The 17,898-nt window shown below is 43.5% G+C and overlaps 2 protein-coding genes and 1 non-coding gene across 4 annotated transcripts in view; 1 reads left to right on the forward strand and 2 right to left on the reverse strand.

Annotated features, from left to right (window-relative positions):
• The window catches only part of STARD9 (StAR related lipid transfer domain containing 9), a 495,399-nt gene extending 484,570 nt beyond the window's left edge, over positions 1–10,829 (forward strand). The window contains exon 33 of the mRNA XM_063947652.1: positions 8,746–10,829. Coding sequence (XP_063803722.1) covers positions 8,746–8,847 — 102 coding nt within the window. The 3' untranslated portion in view covers positions 8,848–10,829. The remainder of the gene's footprint in view (positions 1–8,745) is intronic.
• A 1,229-nt stretch (positions 10,830–12,058) lies between these two features.
• Positions 12,059–17,898, reverse strand: part of CDAN1 (codanin 1) — a 390,144-nt gene continuing 384,304 nt past the window's right edge. For both annotated transcript variants that reach the window (XM_063947654.1, XM_063947653.1), the window contains exon 28: positions 12,059–12,676. In XM_063947654.1, coding sequence (XP_063803724.1) covers positions 12,551–12,676 — 126 coding nt within the window. In that variant the 3' untranslated portion in view covers positions 12,059–12,550. The remainder of the gene's footprint in view (positions 12,677–17,898) is intronic.
• LOC134981577 (U5 spliceosomal RNA) lies at positions 16,437–16,551 on the reverse strand. Its single transcript, XR_010190703.1, has one exon. It is a non-coding gene; the product is annotated as a U5 spliceosomal RNA (small nuclear RNA).

The raw sequence follows: 17,898 nt of genomic DNA on the forward strand, positions 1-17,898 counted from the left end.
ATCAGCAGCTGCACTATCCCTGACCCTGCCTTTTGGAAGGGGGAAAGGGATGTGTAAAATAGAAAAAAAATCAAATAAAAATAAAAATAAAATAAAATTCTTCAATAGTAATCGTGACCTGAGTCACCTAGCTGTTGCTACGTGGAGCACAGAAAAAACACTGAGAGGTACTCGGGGATATGGAGGGGTGGAGTGTTCTAAATTTAAATATTCAGTGCTGTTCCTACGGAAGCCCGTCCATATCCCAAGAGTACTCCAGTGACCCCTAGTGGATGATAAAGAAACAGGCATTCCTGCCCTGCACATCACTACCAGTACAGTATAGGGGAGGTGAGCAAAACACTTTCAACACCGTCCAGAGATACATAGGATATCCCGGCTGCGAGTAATAAAGTACCAACCAATCAGATCGTAACTGCCATGTTACAGGCTGTGGGGCAGATGGATTAAGTCTGGAGAAGTGATAAGTGCAAGGTGATAACGCACCAGCCAAACAGCTCCAATATGTAAATTGACAGGAGCTGACTGGCTTATCACCTTGCATTTATCACTTCTCGAGACTTAATACATCTGCCCCACAGCCTGTAACATGGCAGTTAGGAGCTGATTGGTTGTTACTTTATACTTGGGCAATTTATCACTCTCCAAGGCTTGATAAATCTGGGCCTATGTCTTGAAGTTTCTCTACAGCATGGGTCTTCAACCTGTGGCCCTCCAGCTGCTGCGGAACTACACGACCCATCATGCCCTGACACAATTTTGCTATTAAGGCATGGTAAAACTGAGGTAGGGCATGCTGGGATGTGTAGTTCAGCAGCAGCTAGAGGGCCACAAGTTGAAGACCCATGCTCTACAACTTAGGAGCAAATGTAAGTATTTGTCTGCTTTGCTTGTGCCTCATGTTTTTTTGAACCAGTTCCATGCCACCATATCATCATACTATAGATGTGACCTCTGACATCTTTGCTGCAGTCATACTAAACAGCCCTTCAAGTCGCGTCATGCAGTGGTTGGACTTGGCACCACAGAGCGTCTTTTTTTTTGCGTCTTTTGCCACGAAAATGCTTCTTAGACGCAATATCATGTAATAGGACGCAGGAGCAGATTCTGTTGATTAAAATTATATATATATTGTGTGTGTGTGACTGTGTGTGTGTGTGCTATGCTACAGTGCTTTCCTGGAAAACGTTTCATTTTGGATGCAGATAGAGCCACTATTACACACAGAATATAGGCATGCCGCATATCATTTTAATCAGCAGAAACTGCTCCTGTGTCCTATTACATTACATTGCTTCTAAGACACATTTTAGTGGCAAAAGAAGCAAAAATAAGATGCTCTGCGCTACCAAGTCACGTGACACTCACGCGTTGTGTAACGTGTCCTCTTACATCTTTGCACTGTGCCCTACATCAATACACCTGAACATGTCTGATCTTCCCTATTCCACAAGACAAAGATGGTCTTAGAGGGAGAGTCAGGCCAAAATGCTTATGTTGTTTAGGCGCCCAAACAATTGTCATGATTCAATTGATGTTTGAGCACGTGATCATCGCGCCCAAACAGACAGGGTTTTAAGTTCAGCCTTGGGCATCCAAACTCCCGTTCGGATGCCCAAAGTGCTGTTTAGCGCACATTTCTTCTCACACCTCAGGAAGCTGCGAGAAAAAATGTCAGCCCCACAGCTACCAGGCATCTGCGCCCCCTAGAGGTAGCCGGGGGAAAAACAATTGAAATCTCCCAAATATGTTAATTCACATCTGAGCCTGCCCTATTGGAGCTTGCAGCCTATATTCTCACACATTTTTATAGCAGCTAATTAACATACCAGTATGGTTTTGAGCTGTAGAAGGAAATTCATGCAAACATGGGGAAGAACAAACTGTACACTGTAGGGTACTGGTCAGGCAGAAATGCTTTCCACTTATTTTTGCTTAAATTTGGAGAGTAAGGGGGACATCGGAATAGTCTATATTTCATTGTGCACTTGATTGATTAGTCCATGCTGATAATGACATACTGTACCTCAGGCACTCCATCTTGTACCTGTCTACCTATAGGAGGCTGAAAAGATTAAGCTGGTTTCTGAACCAATAAGAGATGTAGCGAAATGAACAGCCAGTTGAAGAGCAAAATGTCTAACGTCCAGTAAAGATGACAGGCAAGCCATCTGGGTTGGAAATTCCAGAAGGCTATGACGTATCCCTGATGTAACATTCCTCTCATTCAGGCAGTATAGAATCAAACCCAATATCCGTAATGCAAAGCAGATTGTCTTCTAACCACAGGAGGACCGGAGTGGGCAAATTTGCCTGCCGTGCCCACTGCTTGACGCCTGGCACAGACGCCACCATTCTTCCTGCCCAAGCCATGTTAATCAGTTTGAGATGCTTCCTTGGCCTTACTATGCTTGGTGACGTAGGCTTCACATGTGGAAGACGCTCAGCTATGGACTGCCCAAAAGACCTAGGCCAAGTCAGTTCTGCCAGACTGGCAGTAAGACCCATTAGGGTATGCAACAAATAACCCTCAGTCTGCAAAGTTGTACACATAAAGCAATCGTGTCTGACTGTCCTGAAGGTAGCGTAAAAGCAACATTTCAGGGAAATTTAGCAAAGCTTGGAGAGAGAAAATAGGATTTTAATACCTACCGGTAAATCCTTTTCTCTCAGTCCGTAGAGGATGCTGGGGTAACCATAAGAACCATGGGGTATAGACGGGATCCGCAGGAGACATGGGCACTTTAAGACTTTGAATGGGTGTGAACTGGCTCCTCCCTCTATGCCCCTCCTCCAGACTCCAGTTATAGGAACTGTGCCCAGGGAGACGGACATTTTGGGGAAAGGAATTATTGTTAAACTAAGGTGAGATACATACCAGCTCACACCGCAAACACGCCACGCAACATGGCATTCAACAGAACTTAAGCCAACGGCATGAACAATGTCAGCAACAGTTTGACTATAACCATAACACAACCTGTGTGTAACCATAACTAATAACTGCAGATACAGTACGCACTGGGACGGGCGCCCAGCATCCTCTACGGACTAAGAGAAAAGGATTTACCGGTAGGTATTAAAATCCTATTTTCTCATACATCCTAGAGGATGCTGGGGTAACCATAAGAACCACGGGGTTATACCAAAGCTCTAGAATGGGCGGGAGAGTGCGGATGACTCTGCAACACCGATTGACCAAACATGAGGTCCTCCTCAGCCAGGGTATCAAACTTGTAAAACTTAGCAAAAGTGTTTGAACCCGACAAGTAGCTGCTCGGCAAAGTTGTAACGCCGAGACCCCCCGGGCATCAGCCCAGTACGCGCCCACCTTCCTGGTAGAATGGGCCTTCACCGATTTCGGTAACGGCACTCTAGCCATCGAATGAGCCCGCTGAATCGTAGCACAAATCCAGCGTGCAATAGTCTGCTTGGAAGCAGGAGCCCCAATCTTGTTGGGATCATACAGGACAAACAGATCCTCCGTTTTCCTAATCTGAGCCGTTCTGGCGACATAAATTTTTAAAGCTCTGACCACATCGAGAGACTTCGACTCCACTAAGACGTCAGTAGCCACCGGCACCACAATAGGTTGGTTCATGTGGAACGACGACACCACCTTCGGCAGAAATTGTTGACGAGTCCTCAACTCTGCTCTATCTTCATGGAAGATCAAATAAGGGCTCTTGTGAGACAAGGCCACTAACTCCGATATCCGCCTTGCGGATGCCAAAGCCAACAGCATGACCACTTTCCAAGTGACAAATTTCAACTCTACCTTCTGTAAAGGTTCAAACTAATGTGATTGAAGGAACTGCAACACCACGTTAAGATCCCATGGTGCCACTGGGGGCACAAATGGAGGTTGGATGTGCAACACGCCTTTCACGAAAGTCTGAACTTCTGGAAGGGAGGCCAATTGTTTTTGAAAGAAAACCGATAAGGCTGAAATCTGTACTTTAATTGAGCCCAACTTTAATCCCGTATCCACACCTGCTTGTAGAAAATGGAGAAAACGTCCTAACTGAAATTCTTCCGTAGGAGCCTTCTTGGATTCACACCAAGACACATTTTCTCCAAATACGGTGGTAATGTTTAGACGTTACCCCTTTTCTAGCCTGAAGAAGTGTGCGAATGACTTCACAGGGAATACCTTTACGGGCTAGGATCCGGCGTTCAACCGCCACGCCGTCAAGCGTAGCCGCGGTAAGTCTTGATACACGCACGGCCCCTGCTGTAACAGATCCTCTCGTAGAGGAAGAGGCCAGGGATCTCCTATGAGTAATTCCTGAAGATCTGGATACCAAGCCCTCCTTGGCCAGTCTGGAACAACGAGGATCGCCTGAACCTTTGTTCTTCTTATGATCTTTAGTACTTTCGGAAGGAGAGGAAGCGGAGGGAATACATACACCGACTGAAACACCCATGGTGTTACTAGGGCGTCCACTGCTATTGCTTGAGGGTCCCGCGACCTGGAACAATATCTCTGAAGTTTCTTGTTGAAACGAGACGCCATCATGTCTATTTGAGGAACTCCCCAAAGACTTGTCACTTCTGTGAAGACCTCTGGATGGAGATCGTGTCTGCTGAGGAAGTCTGCTTCCCAGTTGTCCACTCCTGGAATGAAGATTGCTGACAGAGCGCTTGTATGCTTTTCCACCTTGTATACTTTCGTGGCCTCTGCCATTGCTGCTCTGCTTTTTGTTCCGCCCTGGCGGTTTATGTACGCTACTGCTGTTACATTGTCCGATTGAATCAGGACGGGCAGATTGCACAGATGATGTTCCGATTGAAGAAGGCCGTTGTAAATGGCCCTTAACTCCAGAACGTTTATGTGTAGACAAGTTTCTTGGCTTGACCATCTTCCCTGGAAGTTTTCCCCCTGTGTGACTGCACCCCAGCCTCGGAGACTCGCATCCGTGGTTACTAGGATCCAGTCCTGGATCCCGAACCTGCGCCCCTCTAGGAGGTGAGAGCTGTTCAGCCACCACAGGAGCGAGATTCTGGTCTTGGAAGACAGGATTATCCTTCGGTGCATGTGAAGGTGGGATCCGGACCACTTGTCCAACAGATCCCACTGAAACACCCTGGCATGGAATCTGCCAAACTGAATGGCCTCGTAAGCCGCCACCATTTTCCCCAGCAACCGAGTGCATTGATGGATTGACACTCTTGCCGGTTTCAGAATTTGTTTGACCAGGTTCTGAATTTCCAGAGCCTTTTCCACTGGAAGAAAAACGCTCAATAATTCTGTGTCCAGAATCATTCCCAGAAAGGACAGCCGCGTCGTTGGCACCAACTGTGATTTTGGCAAGTTTAGGAGCCAACCATGTTGTTGCAGAACTGTCAGGGAGATCGTAATGTTCTGCAGCAACTGGGCCCTGGATCTCGCCTTTATCAGGAGATCGTCCAAGTACAGGATAATTGTGATTCCTCGCTTGCCCAGGAGAACCATAATTTCCGCCATTACTTTGGTGAAAACCCTCGGAGCCGTGGACAGACCAAACGGCAACGTTTGAAATTGGTAATGACAATCCTTAACTGCAAACCTCAGGTAAGCCTGATGCGGAGCATAAATGGGAACATGCAAGTAGGCATCCTTTATATCCACCGACACCATAAAATCCCCTTCCTCCAGACTGGAGATCACTGCCCGGAGAGATTCCATCTTGAATTTGAATTTCCGTAGGTAGAAATTGAGGGATTTGAGGTTCAGGATCGGTCTGACTGAGCCGTCTGGCTTCGGGACCACGAATAGGCTCGAATAAAATCCTTCTCCCTGTTGTGACGGGGGGAACCTTGATAATGACCTGATTTTATGATGAGCGCTGGGAAAACAAATTAAAACTAAGTGGCACCTGTAAAAAAGATTTTTGTTAACGTATGTTTACAGCTCTTTTTAAGAGCTTTGTATGTGGTAAGCTCAGTCCATGAGAGATCTAGCTTTCCCTACCTCACTACCAGTCCACGGGATTCCTCAGCCTGATGGTGTGAATAGCTGTCCGTGGTGTAGATGTTCTTCTCCTCCACCGCTGCGTCCAGCGGGGAGGCGGAGTGTGGCGGGGTTTCAGCGGGTGACGTCACTCGGCGGCGTCTGATCTCTCTGGCGGCAGTATGTCTTCGTGATACCGCTATCCACCTGGTGGCTGAGGAATCCCGTGGACTGGTAGTGAGGTAGGGAAAGCTAGATCTCTCATGGACTGTGCTTACCGCATACAGAGCTCTTAAAAAGAGCTGTAAACATACGTTAACAAAAATCTTTTTTACAGGTGCCACTTAGTTTTAATTTGTTTTCCCAGCGCTCATCATTTTATCAGTTTTTCATTGTTTTATTTGAGCTGCTTTATTAACACAAAGCGTATGAAACATTATAATTCCAATGACCTGATTTTGACACAGCTTTTGTTTTGCGTCGCGTACCACCTCCCTGTCCGGAAGAGAAGCTGGTAAGGCCGATTTGAAAAATTGGCGAGGGGGAACGTCTTGAAACTCTAGTTTGTAACCCTGGGACACTATTTCCAAAACCCATGGGTCCAGGGCCGAACAGCCCAGAACTGACTGAAGAGTTTGAGACGTGCCCCCACTGGTGCGGACTCCCGCAGAGGAGTCTCAGCGTCATGCGGTGGATTTGGCAGAAGCCGGGGAGGACTTCTGCTCCTGGGAACCTGCGACTGCCGGTGATCTTTTACCTTTTCCCCTTCCTCTAGTAGCAAGGAAGGAAGAACCTTGGCCTTTCTTGTATTTATTGGGCCGAAAGGACTGCATCTGATAGTGGTGTGTTTTCCTTTGTTGTGCAGGAACATAAGGTAAAAAGGATGACTTATCCGCGGTAGCCGTAGATACCAAATCAGCGAGGCCGTCACCAAACAAGACACCACCTTTATATGGTAGAGACTCCATATTTCTCTTAGAATCAGCATCAGCATTCCATTGATGAATCCACAATGCTCTCTTAGCTGAGACTGCCATGGCATTGGCTTTCAAACCCAAAAGGCCGATATCCCTTGCAGCTTCCTTTAGGTAGGCTGCCGAGTCCCTGATATGACCTAGTGTCAAGAGAACGCTATCCCTATCCAGGGTATCTATCTCAGAAGACAAGCTATCAGCCCATTTTTCGATGGCACTACTCACCCAGGCAGATGCAATGGCTGGCCTGAGCAGCGTACCTGTGGTGACAAATGGATTTCAATGTAGTTCCTTAAGGGCTGCCGTGTCGGGACGGAAGAGCCACCTTTTTGGACAGCTGTGCTAGAGCCTTGTCCACAATGGGGGGTGACTCCCACTTTTCCCTATCCCCCGAGGGAAACGGATACGCCACCTGAATCCTTCTGGGAATCAAACTTTTTGTCAGGATTTTCCCAAACCTTTTCAAATAGTGTGTTCAGTTCATGAGAGGGAGGAAACGTTACCTCAGGTTTCTTTCCCTTATACATAAAGACCCTTTTGTCAGGAACAAGAGGGTCTTCCGAGATATGTAATACGCCTTTTATCGCCACAATCATGTACCGAGTGCTCTTTGCCAATTTTGGATCTAATCTGGTATCACTGTAGTCGACACTGGAGTCAGAGTCCGTGTCGGTATCTGTGTCTGCCAGCTGAGCAAACTATCGCTTTTGTGACCCCGAGGGGGTCTGGACTTGTAACAACAAATCCTCCACAGATTTCTTCCATGCCTGGTTCTGAGACTCAGATTTATCCAATCTCTTATTAATAAGAGCCACATTTGCATTCAAAGCATTCAACACATTTACCCAATCAGGAGTCGGCGGTGCCGACAGGGTCACTCCCACAGCCGTTTGTGTCCCTAATACAGTCTCCTCCTGGGAAGAGCACTCTGCCTCAGACATGCCGACACACGTGTATTCACCACTCACAAACACACTGGGCATATAGGGGACAGACCCACCTAAAGAGACAAAGAGAGAGTTTGCCAGCTCACGACCCAGCGCTTTACCAACGGTTCTGACAACACCAAACAATGCCTCAGACCTGCAGCGCTTTTATAACACACATATATTGCACCAAATTTACTGTGCCCCCCCCCCCATTTTTCACCCTGATACTTATGCAGCAGTGTGAGGAAGGACCAGCGTCTCTGCAGCCTATTGTAGAGAAAATGGCGCTGTTGTGAACTGTGAGGGCTAAGCTCTGCCCCTGTAATGGCACGCTTCAGTCCCACTATTTTTAAATAAATATTTATACTGGCAGGGGTTAGGACAGTGCCCGGGCACTATGTCCCCTATAGCCAGTCTCCTTTGAGGTTTATATGCTGCCCAGGGTCTCTAAATGCCAGTGTCTCCTAACTGAAAAAAAATATACATTCTCTAGTGTAACAAAAAAAAAGAAAATAAAGTAAAGCTGCACAAACATATATAAATCAACCACATAAAAAAAACGACGCACCATTGGTTGTTAAAAAGTGTAAACGCACAAAATGTGTACTCACAGAACAGACAGCGCAATACTGATTTGCAAAACTGGTTGACTCTTCCACCCTATGAAAGTACAGCATTTACACATCACACAATTGCTATTATCAGTGGAGCTTCACTGAATTCACAATAGGTCTCCATTCAAATAACACAGAGATCTGAGCCCTAAGGGGTATTTATCAAAGCACGGAGACAGATAAAGTACCTGCCAATCAGCTTCTGCCTTACAATTTACAGGCTGTACTTGAAAGTTATGAGCTGATGAAATAGTTATTTACAATTATATAGTTAATTCTGTTCTTCTTTCTTACAGGTTGACCTCGGAGCTCCAGCTATCCCTTCCAGGCTACTGAGAGTGGTTAGCAAACGTCAGCCCCTGGTGATTGCAAGCCTGGCCAGTTTTCTTTCTAGGTAACCTTGCACAGTGCTGGATGCGCCTAGTGATCTGCAGTACAAGAATTGTAACGCTAGTATCACTTGCCCTGTCAGGGCTATGTCAGTCACATTGCACATTAAGTCAGGGTTTGGCAGCTACAGTATGTGTTCCACTCTTACAAGACAATCAACACATTATAGGTTTTTTTCTGTTAATGCACAAATTAGGTTTTACAAAAACAAACTTATTTTGCACAATTTAGGAAAATCGGCGCATGCTGGTCTGCACGGCCAATCACTGAAGACAATGGCAATTTGTCAGCATGTACATCCTGGATATTTATAGCAAAACTAAACGTGGAGAGAGATGATGCAGAAATGTGCCACTTCATTTACCGCTACAATAAAAAGGTTTAGGATAAGTCACAACTAATCTACAAAAGTCTATTATAGCATGCATTTCTAAACTGTTATGCTCTGTATCATAATGTAATCCTATGTACAGTCACTTGTTTCCCTTATGGATAAGATACAATTCATGGACAGTTACAACCTTGCTGTACAACAGCGGCTTACATTAAAGCATGAAATTACAGTTTAATAATCAGTAAAACAAAAAGATTGATAAATGTATAAGTCTTTCACAAGATATCCTAGAACCTTCCTTCTAGGAGTGCACAAAATTGGTGCATGAAGTGAACAGATGCATGTCTGTAATAAATGTATAGCATAAACAGTGCTAGTAAACGTGTCCCAATAAGTGAAATTTAGACGTCAACGCACAACTCAGCTACTGCGTAGCACAAATAATTCTGCACGCAGGTCAGAAAATGGACACCAGCAAAACGGTGCCGCAATGGGGCCTGGGTTCCAAGCCCGGTGGAGATAGAGAGTGGCCATATATGGGCCTGTCTAGCAAACCATAAGATAATAACTACGTTGCATGATTAACCACTTACCCCCAAAAAAAATCAAACAACCGTACATCGCACATGCATTTTAGGAAGCAATTGAACATTTCCATTTACGTCATAGTTTCTCTTTCTAGTTTTACATTACAAATGGAAATTATCTGATCACAGAATCAGAATGTGTTATGTATAATACTAAGGAGGGTATTTATCAAATCACGGAGATAAAGCATTTTCATTCTACAGGCTGTTGGGAAAAAAGAGTGGTTATTGATTTGTCTCTCTCCAGGTTATGAAAAAAAGCCTCTTACACCCCTCGTGTGTCCTTTGCCGAAGCATCAAACTATTTCCATTTCCATTCTTGTCTGGAAATGTAAAATGGAAGATAACTACAAATATTTATAAATGCCAAATTAAAAGTGACTGTTCATAGTGGGTGTACTGATGTACTGAGCCTTTACTTGTATGCTCAGAATACAGACCCCTCATTCTCACTAGGCAGTATATATATATATATATATATATATATATCCTGGCACAAAATAACGTTTTCCGTCAGACCAGGATAATTGTGAGGGTCAAGACGGAATATTGTGCACATGCTGTTTGGGAGAGACGTCATCTAGGGTATAGCATTTGTCCTCTAACATGGAGCTGCAAAAGTGATATCCACCAATAGCAACCGCAAAGTACATTGATAGCATGAAGCTACAACCAGAATTCATTCAGTCAGCTGAGTCTTAAAACTGTACAATGCTAGAACACTACGTCTGCTGCACAAAAGTCATCCAGTATCTAAACAGAATTGGTTTAAATTCATACACGAGTTTTGTTGCTGGTCTAGAACATCCACCGTCAGTATGTGTACGGAACAGGGGCCCTTTAAGCTTGGATCTGTTTTTCAGTATTGTACAACACAACTGTATTATTAAATTATACAACGAATAACTTGACATGTGGATACTTATGATAAACCTTTCACTGTACAGAAAATTCTATTTTTATAAAAATGTATACAGTTTTATATGTTTACAATCTAAATTATTTATATACAAAGTATATGCTTGCCTTGAATCTACATTTGTTATCTATCCATGTATCAAGAGAAAATTTAATACAAATATTTGACTTACAATTGTCTCCATTGTCTTTCTCTCACCGGTAAGATGCGCAGGAACATTATATATAACATTTGACACTTTCTTAATGTGAACACAGAGCACAGCCAGCCACTTCTCGCGCAGCCGCCAAGGTTCACTGCTTTACAATAGATTTCTATTAAACGTCTGCATTATGGTTTTACCTTTGAATTAGAATTAACAGATGATGTAGCACAGAGAATACGATTTTTAAATGACAGGATAAAACTCAAGAAGAAAATAAAGTTAATTTCTGAAACAATCCATGCTCACATCCAATTGCTGGAAGCTATTTGTTGGCACTTATCTCAAATACTTACCTTAAAGGACATACCATACCTAGTACAGTGCTAGAGTCTCCAGCGCATGCGCCGGAAATATTTCTTCCATATTGGAGACCATAGAATGTGAAAAAGCCCCTGCAGAATCCACGGAGTCTAGAATGTGTAGTTCATCCATTGACTTCCAATGAAGCTAGAACGTGCAATCTGAACTGTTCATTTTACACTTACTGAGAGAACATGAGGCTTACACTACAGGTACTTTCCAATTTATTTGATATTAATTGCATTTCAAGACCACAGTGTTTTTCTCTCTCAACTTTCATACTGCCCACAATTACATACACAACAGCTGGAAACTGTGAATCCATTGCACCAGTATGCTGAAGCAGTGACGTTAAAACACAGAACACTGGTATAAATGACATCAGTTGCTATGAAGGTTATGGGGCAGATGTATTAAGCCTGGAGAAGTGATAAAGCAGTGATCAGTGCAAGGTGATAATGCACCAGTCAATCAGCTCCAATATGTAAATTGGCAGAAGCTGATTGGCTGGTGCGTTATCACCTTACACTTATCACTGCTTTATCACTTCTCCAGGCTTAATACATCTGCCCCTATATCCTTTGTAGGATACAACCTAGTTTGTGTGCACTTATTGCTTAAGGATACTGAAATACAATATTTATAAGTTATTACAAAACTAAAAATCTTTATCATAAAATGCTTCCGTGTTAAACTTACAAGCACGTCCAACGCAGCACAGAGAGTAATTGCTTTCTATAAGCCAAGTCAGCATCAGGCGGTTTATATATAACCACAGCTCACACAGAACAGATGTCAATCAATTTACTAGTGTCAATCCCTTAGGAAGTGTCCACCCAACACCTAAAATCACAGATATATTCTGACGTTGTGATTTAATATTAAAAAATGTTTTAATAAAATGAAAGCACCGTTTCCTGCAAAGTTCTTTTTAAAAAAAAAAGAAAAAGTGGAGGCAGCCATTTTGTGGGGCAAATTATTCAACCCATCAATTCAGTAGATGCTAAAGCACGGATTGATAAACTGCATTCCCATTGGTTCAGCACACATAATGGCTGTCTCCGCTTTTGGTTATTTAACTTTACTTACATTTTGTTCATTTATATACAAAATACAAAAATACCCATGATGCTCCAAACAAAAAAAAGGAACAATAAGAAAATATTAATACATACGGTAAACAGAAGCTCTCAGACTATAGTCCTATGCTTGTGGCTCCATGTAACCTGTGATTTAGCAGTGTATAATGAAGGTTTGTTTCATGATAAGATTTGCATCCTCATGAAACAGCTGTATGCCCACAGGTGTAAAGCGCAGCACAGTTAGCAGCAAATGATACGCAAAATCACGTATTGTGTTCAAGGTACTAGCTTGGAGCTATGATTCCAGTCACTGTTTGCAGAACAAGATTACAAGAAGCATCCTTTAGGTCGCCAGGTTCTCTGAGGTTTTCAGATCTAAGTCCTGATCCATCCATTTCCACCAACAAGTTCTATTGAGAAAAAAAAAGGGTTTCCGTGCTTTGGTTACATCCGTTATAGGACAACAAAGACAAAAAAATATAGTGGTGATTCCAGGAGTCTGGCCACTTTAAGCTTGAAAGTTTGTCCATAGCTCCGCCCCTCATACCCCACACATGCATGGACCCAGTAATGTTTGAACAAGCCTCACAGCACAAGATAGAGAGGAGCATACAAGGAAGAGGAAAGAATACTGCCCCTTGCAACATCAAACATAAGACAAGAGCATAAATAGTAAGCGTCCAGTGTCCACCAATGGACTCAGAGAAAAGGACTTAACAGAAGTATAACAATTTTCAAATTATTTTTTTTATTTCATCTTATTGGGGAACACAACACTTTTACCACAACAGTTAAGTATTCTCAGTGGAAGCGGTACAAAGCACATTCCTTCCAAAACAGGCATCCCTGGACGGAAACACAAGAAACCTGTAGAATATGGGTAATAGATGAACAGATAACAGCTGCTCAGCTTAAGCTTCTTGCCGCACAATAGATACTTCCCAATGTGGTCAAATGTACCTTGAGATTTTCAAACATGAGCAGGACGCATGGTAGACGTAATCCACTTAGCATTGGACTGCTTGAAGGTTGACAGTTCCTTTACTCAGCACCCTAGAGCCGTGGTTCTCAAGTACCCCCAACAGTTCATGTTTTCCAGGTCTCCTCACAGGACTGCAAGTGAAATAAATTGCTCCACCTGTGGGTCTTTTAAAATGTGTAGATGAGTAATGAATACACCTGTGCACCATCTAGGTGACCTGGAAAACATGAACTGTTGGGGGTACTTGAGGACCGAGGTTGAGAACCACTGCCCTAGAGGATGAAGAAGTCCTCCATTTTATGGACATGATGCAATCTCTAAACTTGAGTACTCAAAGCCCTGATCACTGAATCCATTGAACAGAGAAAGCCTGCTTCTGTACAACTTTGGCAGTGCAATATCCTAATTAATGTGATAACTGAATACCACTGGTAAATAAGAAAGGAAGACACTCAGGACAAAGGCCCCTGCTCTGAAACTTTTCTAGCAGTATAAACAGTCCAAAAGTGAGGAACTTTAACTTGTAACTCCACCAAAACTAACTACTCAAAAAGGAAAGGGGTTCAGCTCCAGCAGGTGTTAGCTAATAAGCACCTACTCCTCAGCCAGAGGAGGCTCCGGAAAAGGCACTAGATAGTTAAAACTATTGGAGCCAATACCTCTCCCCCTTTCCCCCAAGCTCTCCCACCTGCTACAGCAACAGAGTTGTTTAGATAACAAAGCCAAAAGGAGACATCAATACGCAGCAGCTCAAACTACCAGGGCGGGGACGCAGTGTCTCCCAGATGGACTCAAGGAATTGAGTCTACAGCGAGTACAAAGAATCCTCTTTTTTTCAACATAGCTACTGGCAAGAGGAAATCAATTTGACTTAATTCCCACTGCAAGAATATGGCATCTAACAGAAATGCCTTTGGATCCGTTATCCTTGAGCAGAACTTTTACACAATGTGGCTCAACCTTTCCATCAGCTGAAGACAGACTTTGGGGTGAAAGAACTATTCCCTGCAATTAAGATCCTGCCTTCTGGGAAAATAGGATTTTGGTACTTACCAGGTAAATCCTTTTCTTTGAATCCATAGGGGGCACTGGAGTACTCTTGGGATATGGACGGGCGTAGCCGAACAAGGGCACTGAATATTTAAATTTAGGACCCTCCCCCCCCTCCATATCCCCGAGTACCTCAGTGTACGACCTCAGTGTTTTTTACTGAGCGAACAGGAACGATATAGAGAGGTTGACAATGGAGAATACCTATAACATAACGGACAACACAATGTTGACCCATAACCTTACTGTCAACTAAACAGTTGACAACATAACCGATAGAACTTTATAATTTGAACCAATCGGTGAAAATGTGTTACCATAAGCTCCTCTGAGCTTAATATCAATGAAGTAAAACTTGTTACCCTAAGCTCCCTTGAGCTTAAAACAACCCCGGTAAAACTGCTCTGGGTGGGCGTCCAGTGCCCCCTATGGATTCAAAGAAAAGGATTTACCTGGTAAGTACCAAAATCCTATTTTCTTTATCATCCACTAGGGGTCACTGGAGTACTCTTGGGACGTACCAAAGCTTCCCTCGTGGGCGGGAGAGCTGTTTGATACTTGTAACAGTAGGCAGCCCAAAGCTAGATGCTGATGGCGCCACCATTTATAACGTGTAAACGTGCACAAACATGGTGCACATGAAGGCTATATAGCCGCGTTTTAGACACTCCACGACCCACTGGGTCTGACATTCCCACAGAACCTGTGGGATGAGCTATTACTGACGTAGGCGATTGTAACTTAGCCTTAAAGTAAACCTGACTTGTAGTCATTATTATTACCCAACTGGATAATGTCTGCTAAGAAACTGGCTAACCCCAGTTGGCAGTATCATAGAGAACAAACAACGTATTCATATCACGTACTGTTGACGTTCGGGACATATATAACCGCGTAATGCGTGTACCACATTCAGAATTCTAGAATGTGCTGTCCACACAGGAACCCCTATTGGTATATTGATGTGAAGAATACGAAAGCGTGATTCGTCCGAAGATCTGCTTTGTCATGAGAAAACTCAAATACGGTGGCTTGGAATACAAGGCACCCAAATATGAAAACCAAAACCCTTGCCGAAGCCAAGGCTATAAGAAAATTGTTTTCCAAAGTGAGAAACTTAATTCCCATTTGTTGAAAGGGTTCAAAATATGAAAACTGTAAGAAATCTGAACCCAACTTCAAGTCGCCTGGCGCTGTAGGTGGGATAAATAGAGTGTGAACTTTGATGACACCTTGTAGAAAGATGTGTACAGACGCCAATAGAGGCAAACGTCTTTGAAAATAAGTTTACCACACAGATACCTGCACTCTTCGTGCAGATCAACGCAGTTTTCCATTCCACCCCGTTTAACAGAATACGGGTTACTTGAAGGATGATGTTGGAAACTTCCGAGGTTTACAACCTATGTAAGCCCACGAAATTTTGTAAAAATGAGCTGCCTTAAACGGCTTACTATTTCGTAACATGGTTAGTATAACCGATACTGTAATGCTCAATTTCTTAAGAGGGCGGTCTGCACCCTCACCCCGTCAACCGCAGCTGCGGTACATAGATAATAGGTACATAGGTAACTATGGGTAAACTAACGTTCCCTGATGTAACAGGTTGGACGTATTATGAGCGGGCCAAGATCGTGTGCAAGTATTCCTTGAAAATTCGAGAAGCAAACTTCTCCGAAACCCATGAGCTACCACCAGTATGACTGTGACAAACTGTCTTATGAGCCGTTTTGACAACGGAGAGAGCGGCGGAAACTGGTGGAGCCAGATACACGATGCTGAATGACCACATGAATGTGAGAGACTCCACCGCCACTGCCCTTGTGATCTGTTTTGTACACATACTGAGCTTTTGTAATTGTGGCGAGATGCCATCATGTATACTTGAGGGTAACCCCCTTCTGTGGACTCACATATGAAACACCTGTGGATTTAATGTCCAGTTTTCAGGATCCAAATCCTGACGGGTGAGATCCTCTGTCTAACAGATGTCCACTCACGTAATGATCTCTTGACATTTTCACCTAATGGTGTTCTAAGCCATTGAGGATTTGAGTCACATGCCGCATTACCATGCGGCTTCTTGGTTCTCACTGGTTGTTGTGTATGCAACTGCCGTTGCCTTGTTTGACTGCTTAAGGCCAGCGTGAGACAGGCATCAAACATTTACCTGAAACTCATGGTTGTTCCTCTCCACAGAAATCTTTAGTAAAAGGCGAAAGATTTATTCGTTCTGAAGAGAAACCAGAGTATATACCTGGTCAGACTGAAAGCGAATCATGTATTGCATTGTAAAATGCACAGAGTTCTAGGACCTTTATCGACAGCAATCTTTGTTGCTGATTTTAACTACAAATCCTGACCCTCTGCGACTGTCGTCCAGAGTATATGCACCCTTTTCCCTCTGTGGGAAACGCGAGTGAAGGGTGGCGAACTAAATTGAAAACACAACTTTATTCTTAATAGGTGAATACACCAATGTACCGCTAGTGTGCGTGTTTTGCACTAATTACTAGACGTACATTTGTTATTGCTGGTGTAGTAGGTAAAAGTCTTTGATTTACCGTATTTATCATCTTACCTAGGCATTGACATCGTTTAGACGGAATTAGATGTGATTGTTTTCGAACTTGATCTGCTACCGCAGTATACCTTAGTAGCGCAAGTTAAAGGAACTTTGTTGAGACAGAGTTCTTATGTGAGATGAGCTATCATCCCAACCTCACTTTGGTAAATACCCAAAGCGATAAGCAACGGTAGACATGAAATGGTTAATGGTTGTGGCGATTTGCAACCGCTAGAACCTGTGAAGAACAAACCGGACTGGGTAAATACGCATTCAAATGCAATTATGCAATTGTGTGGCTCCAATAAGCAAATACTAACCGCAGAAAATCCATTTTCTAACTGTAGTAAATGACTTGCTGATTGATATTGCAACGGAGCTGTTTGGTTTTGCTCAAACAGAGGGGAATAAGTAACTCTGACTCTGTTGGCGTACTACTGCCTGGTTTATAAACCTGCAAAGACTAAATGACAACCTGCCAACCGTTCGACAGAGGCAGTTTTGTCCTTTAAGCTGTAAATAGCTGAGACCTGTATGAGTTGAAATCCTGAAACCTCGCAAATGTAACATGTAAATACGCGCTTCCACAATTGTAAAAGAAGTCATCAAACCACTGGCTTGCTGACTGTAACGTCCTGTCGTTACAAGGCGTGACTGTTCCTTATAAAGGGATAAAACGCCGTTACAAATATACTGTATGCGGTAATGGCTGAATATCATAAAGGGATAAAATACCGTTACAAGTATATCAAATTTATGAGCAAACAAGCTCTGGCCTTGTCGCGCTTAACTAGCGACAATGAAAATAACCGGCGTTAGCAGAAGCTTTACAGATATACTCTGCAGCTTCTTTTACCAGTGATCGTCATTGTTTGATACATAGATTCTAGTGACCCAAATGTATCCTGGGTTTTTATAATGTTTGAAAGAAAATCATCTAGCAATGGCGGATCGCGTCCTTTTGGAAACGATTATGTATGGTTGTTAACAACCCCCCCGCACTATCTGAGTGCTGGTCTAATGTACCCTTCTCA

This window comes from Pseudophryne corroboree, chromosome 12 (genome assembly GCF_028390025.1).
Source record: "Pseudophryne corroboree isolate aPseCor3 chromosome 12, aPseCor3.hap2, whole genome shotgun sequence".
In the NCBI taxonomy this organism is placed as follows: Eukaryota; Metazoa; Chordata; class Amphibia; order Anura; family Myobatrachidae; genus Pseudophryne; species Pseudophryne corroboree.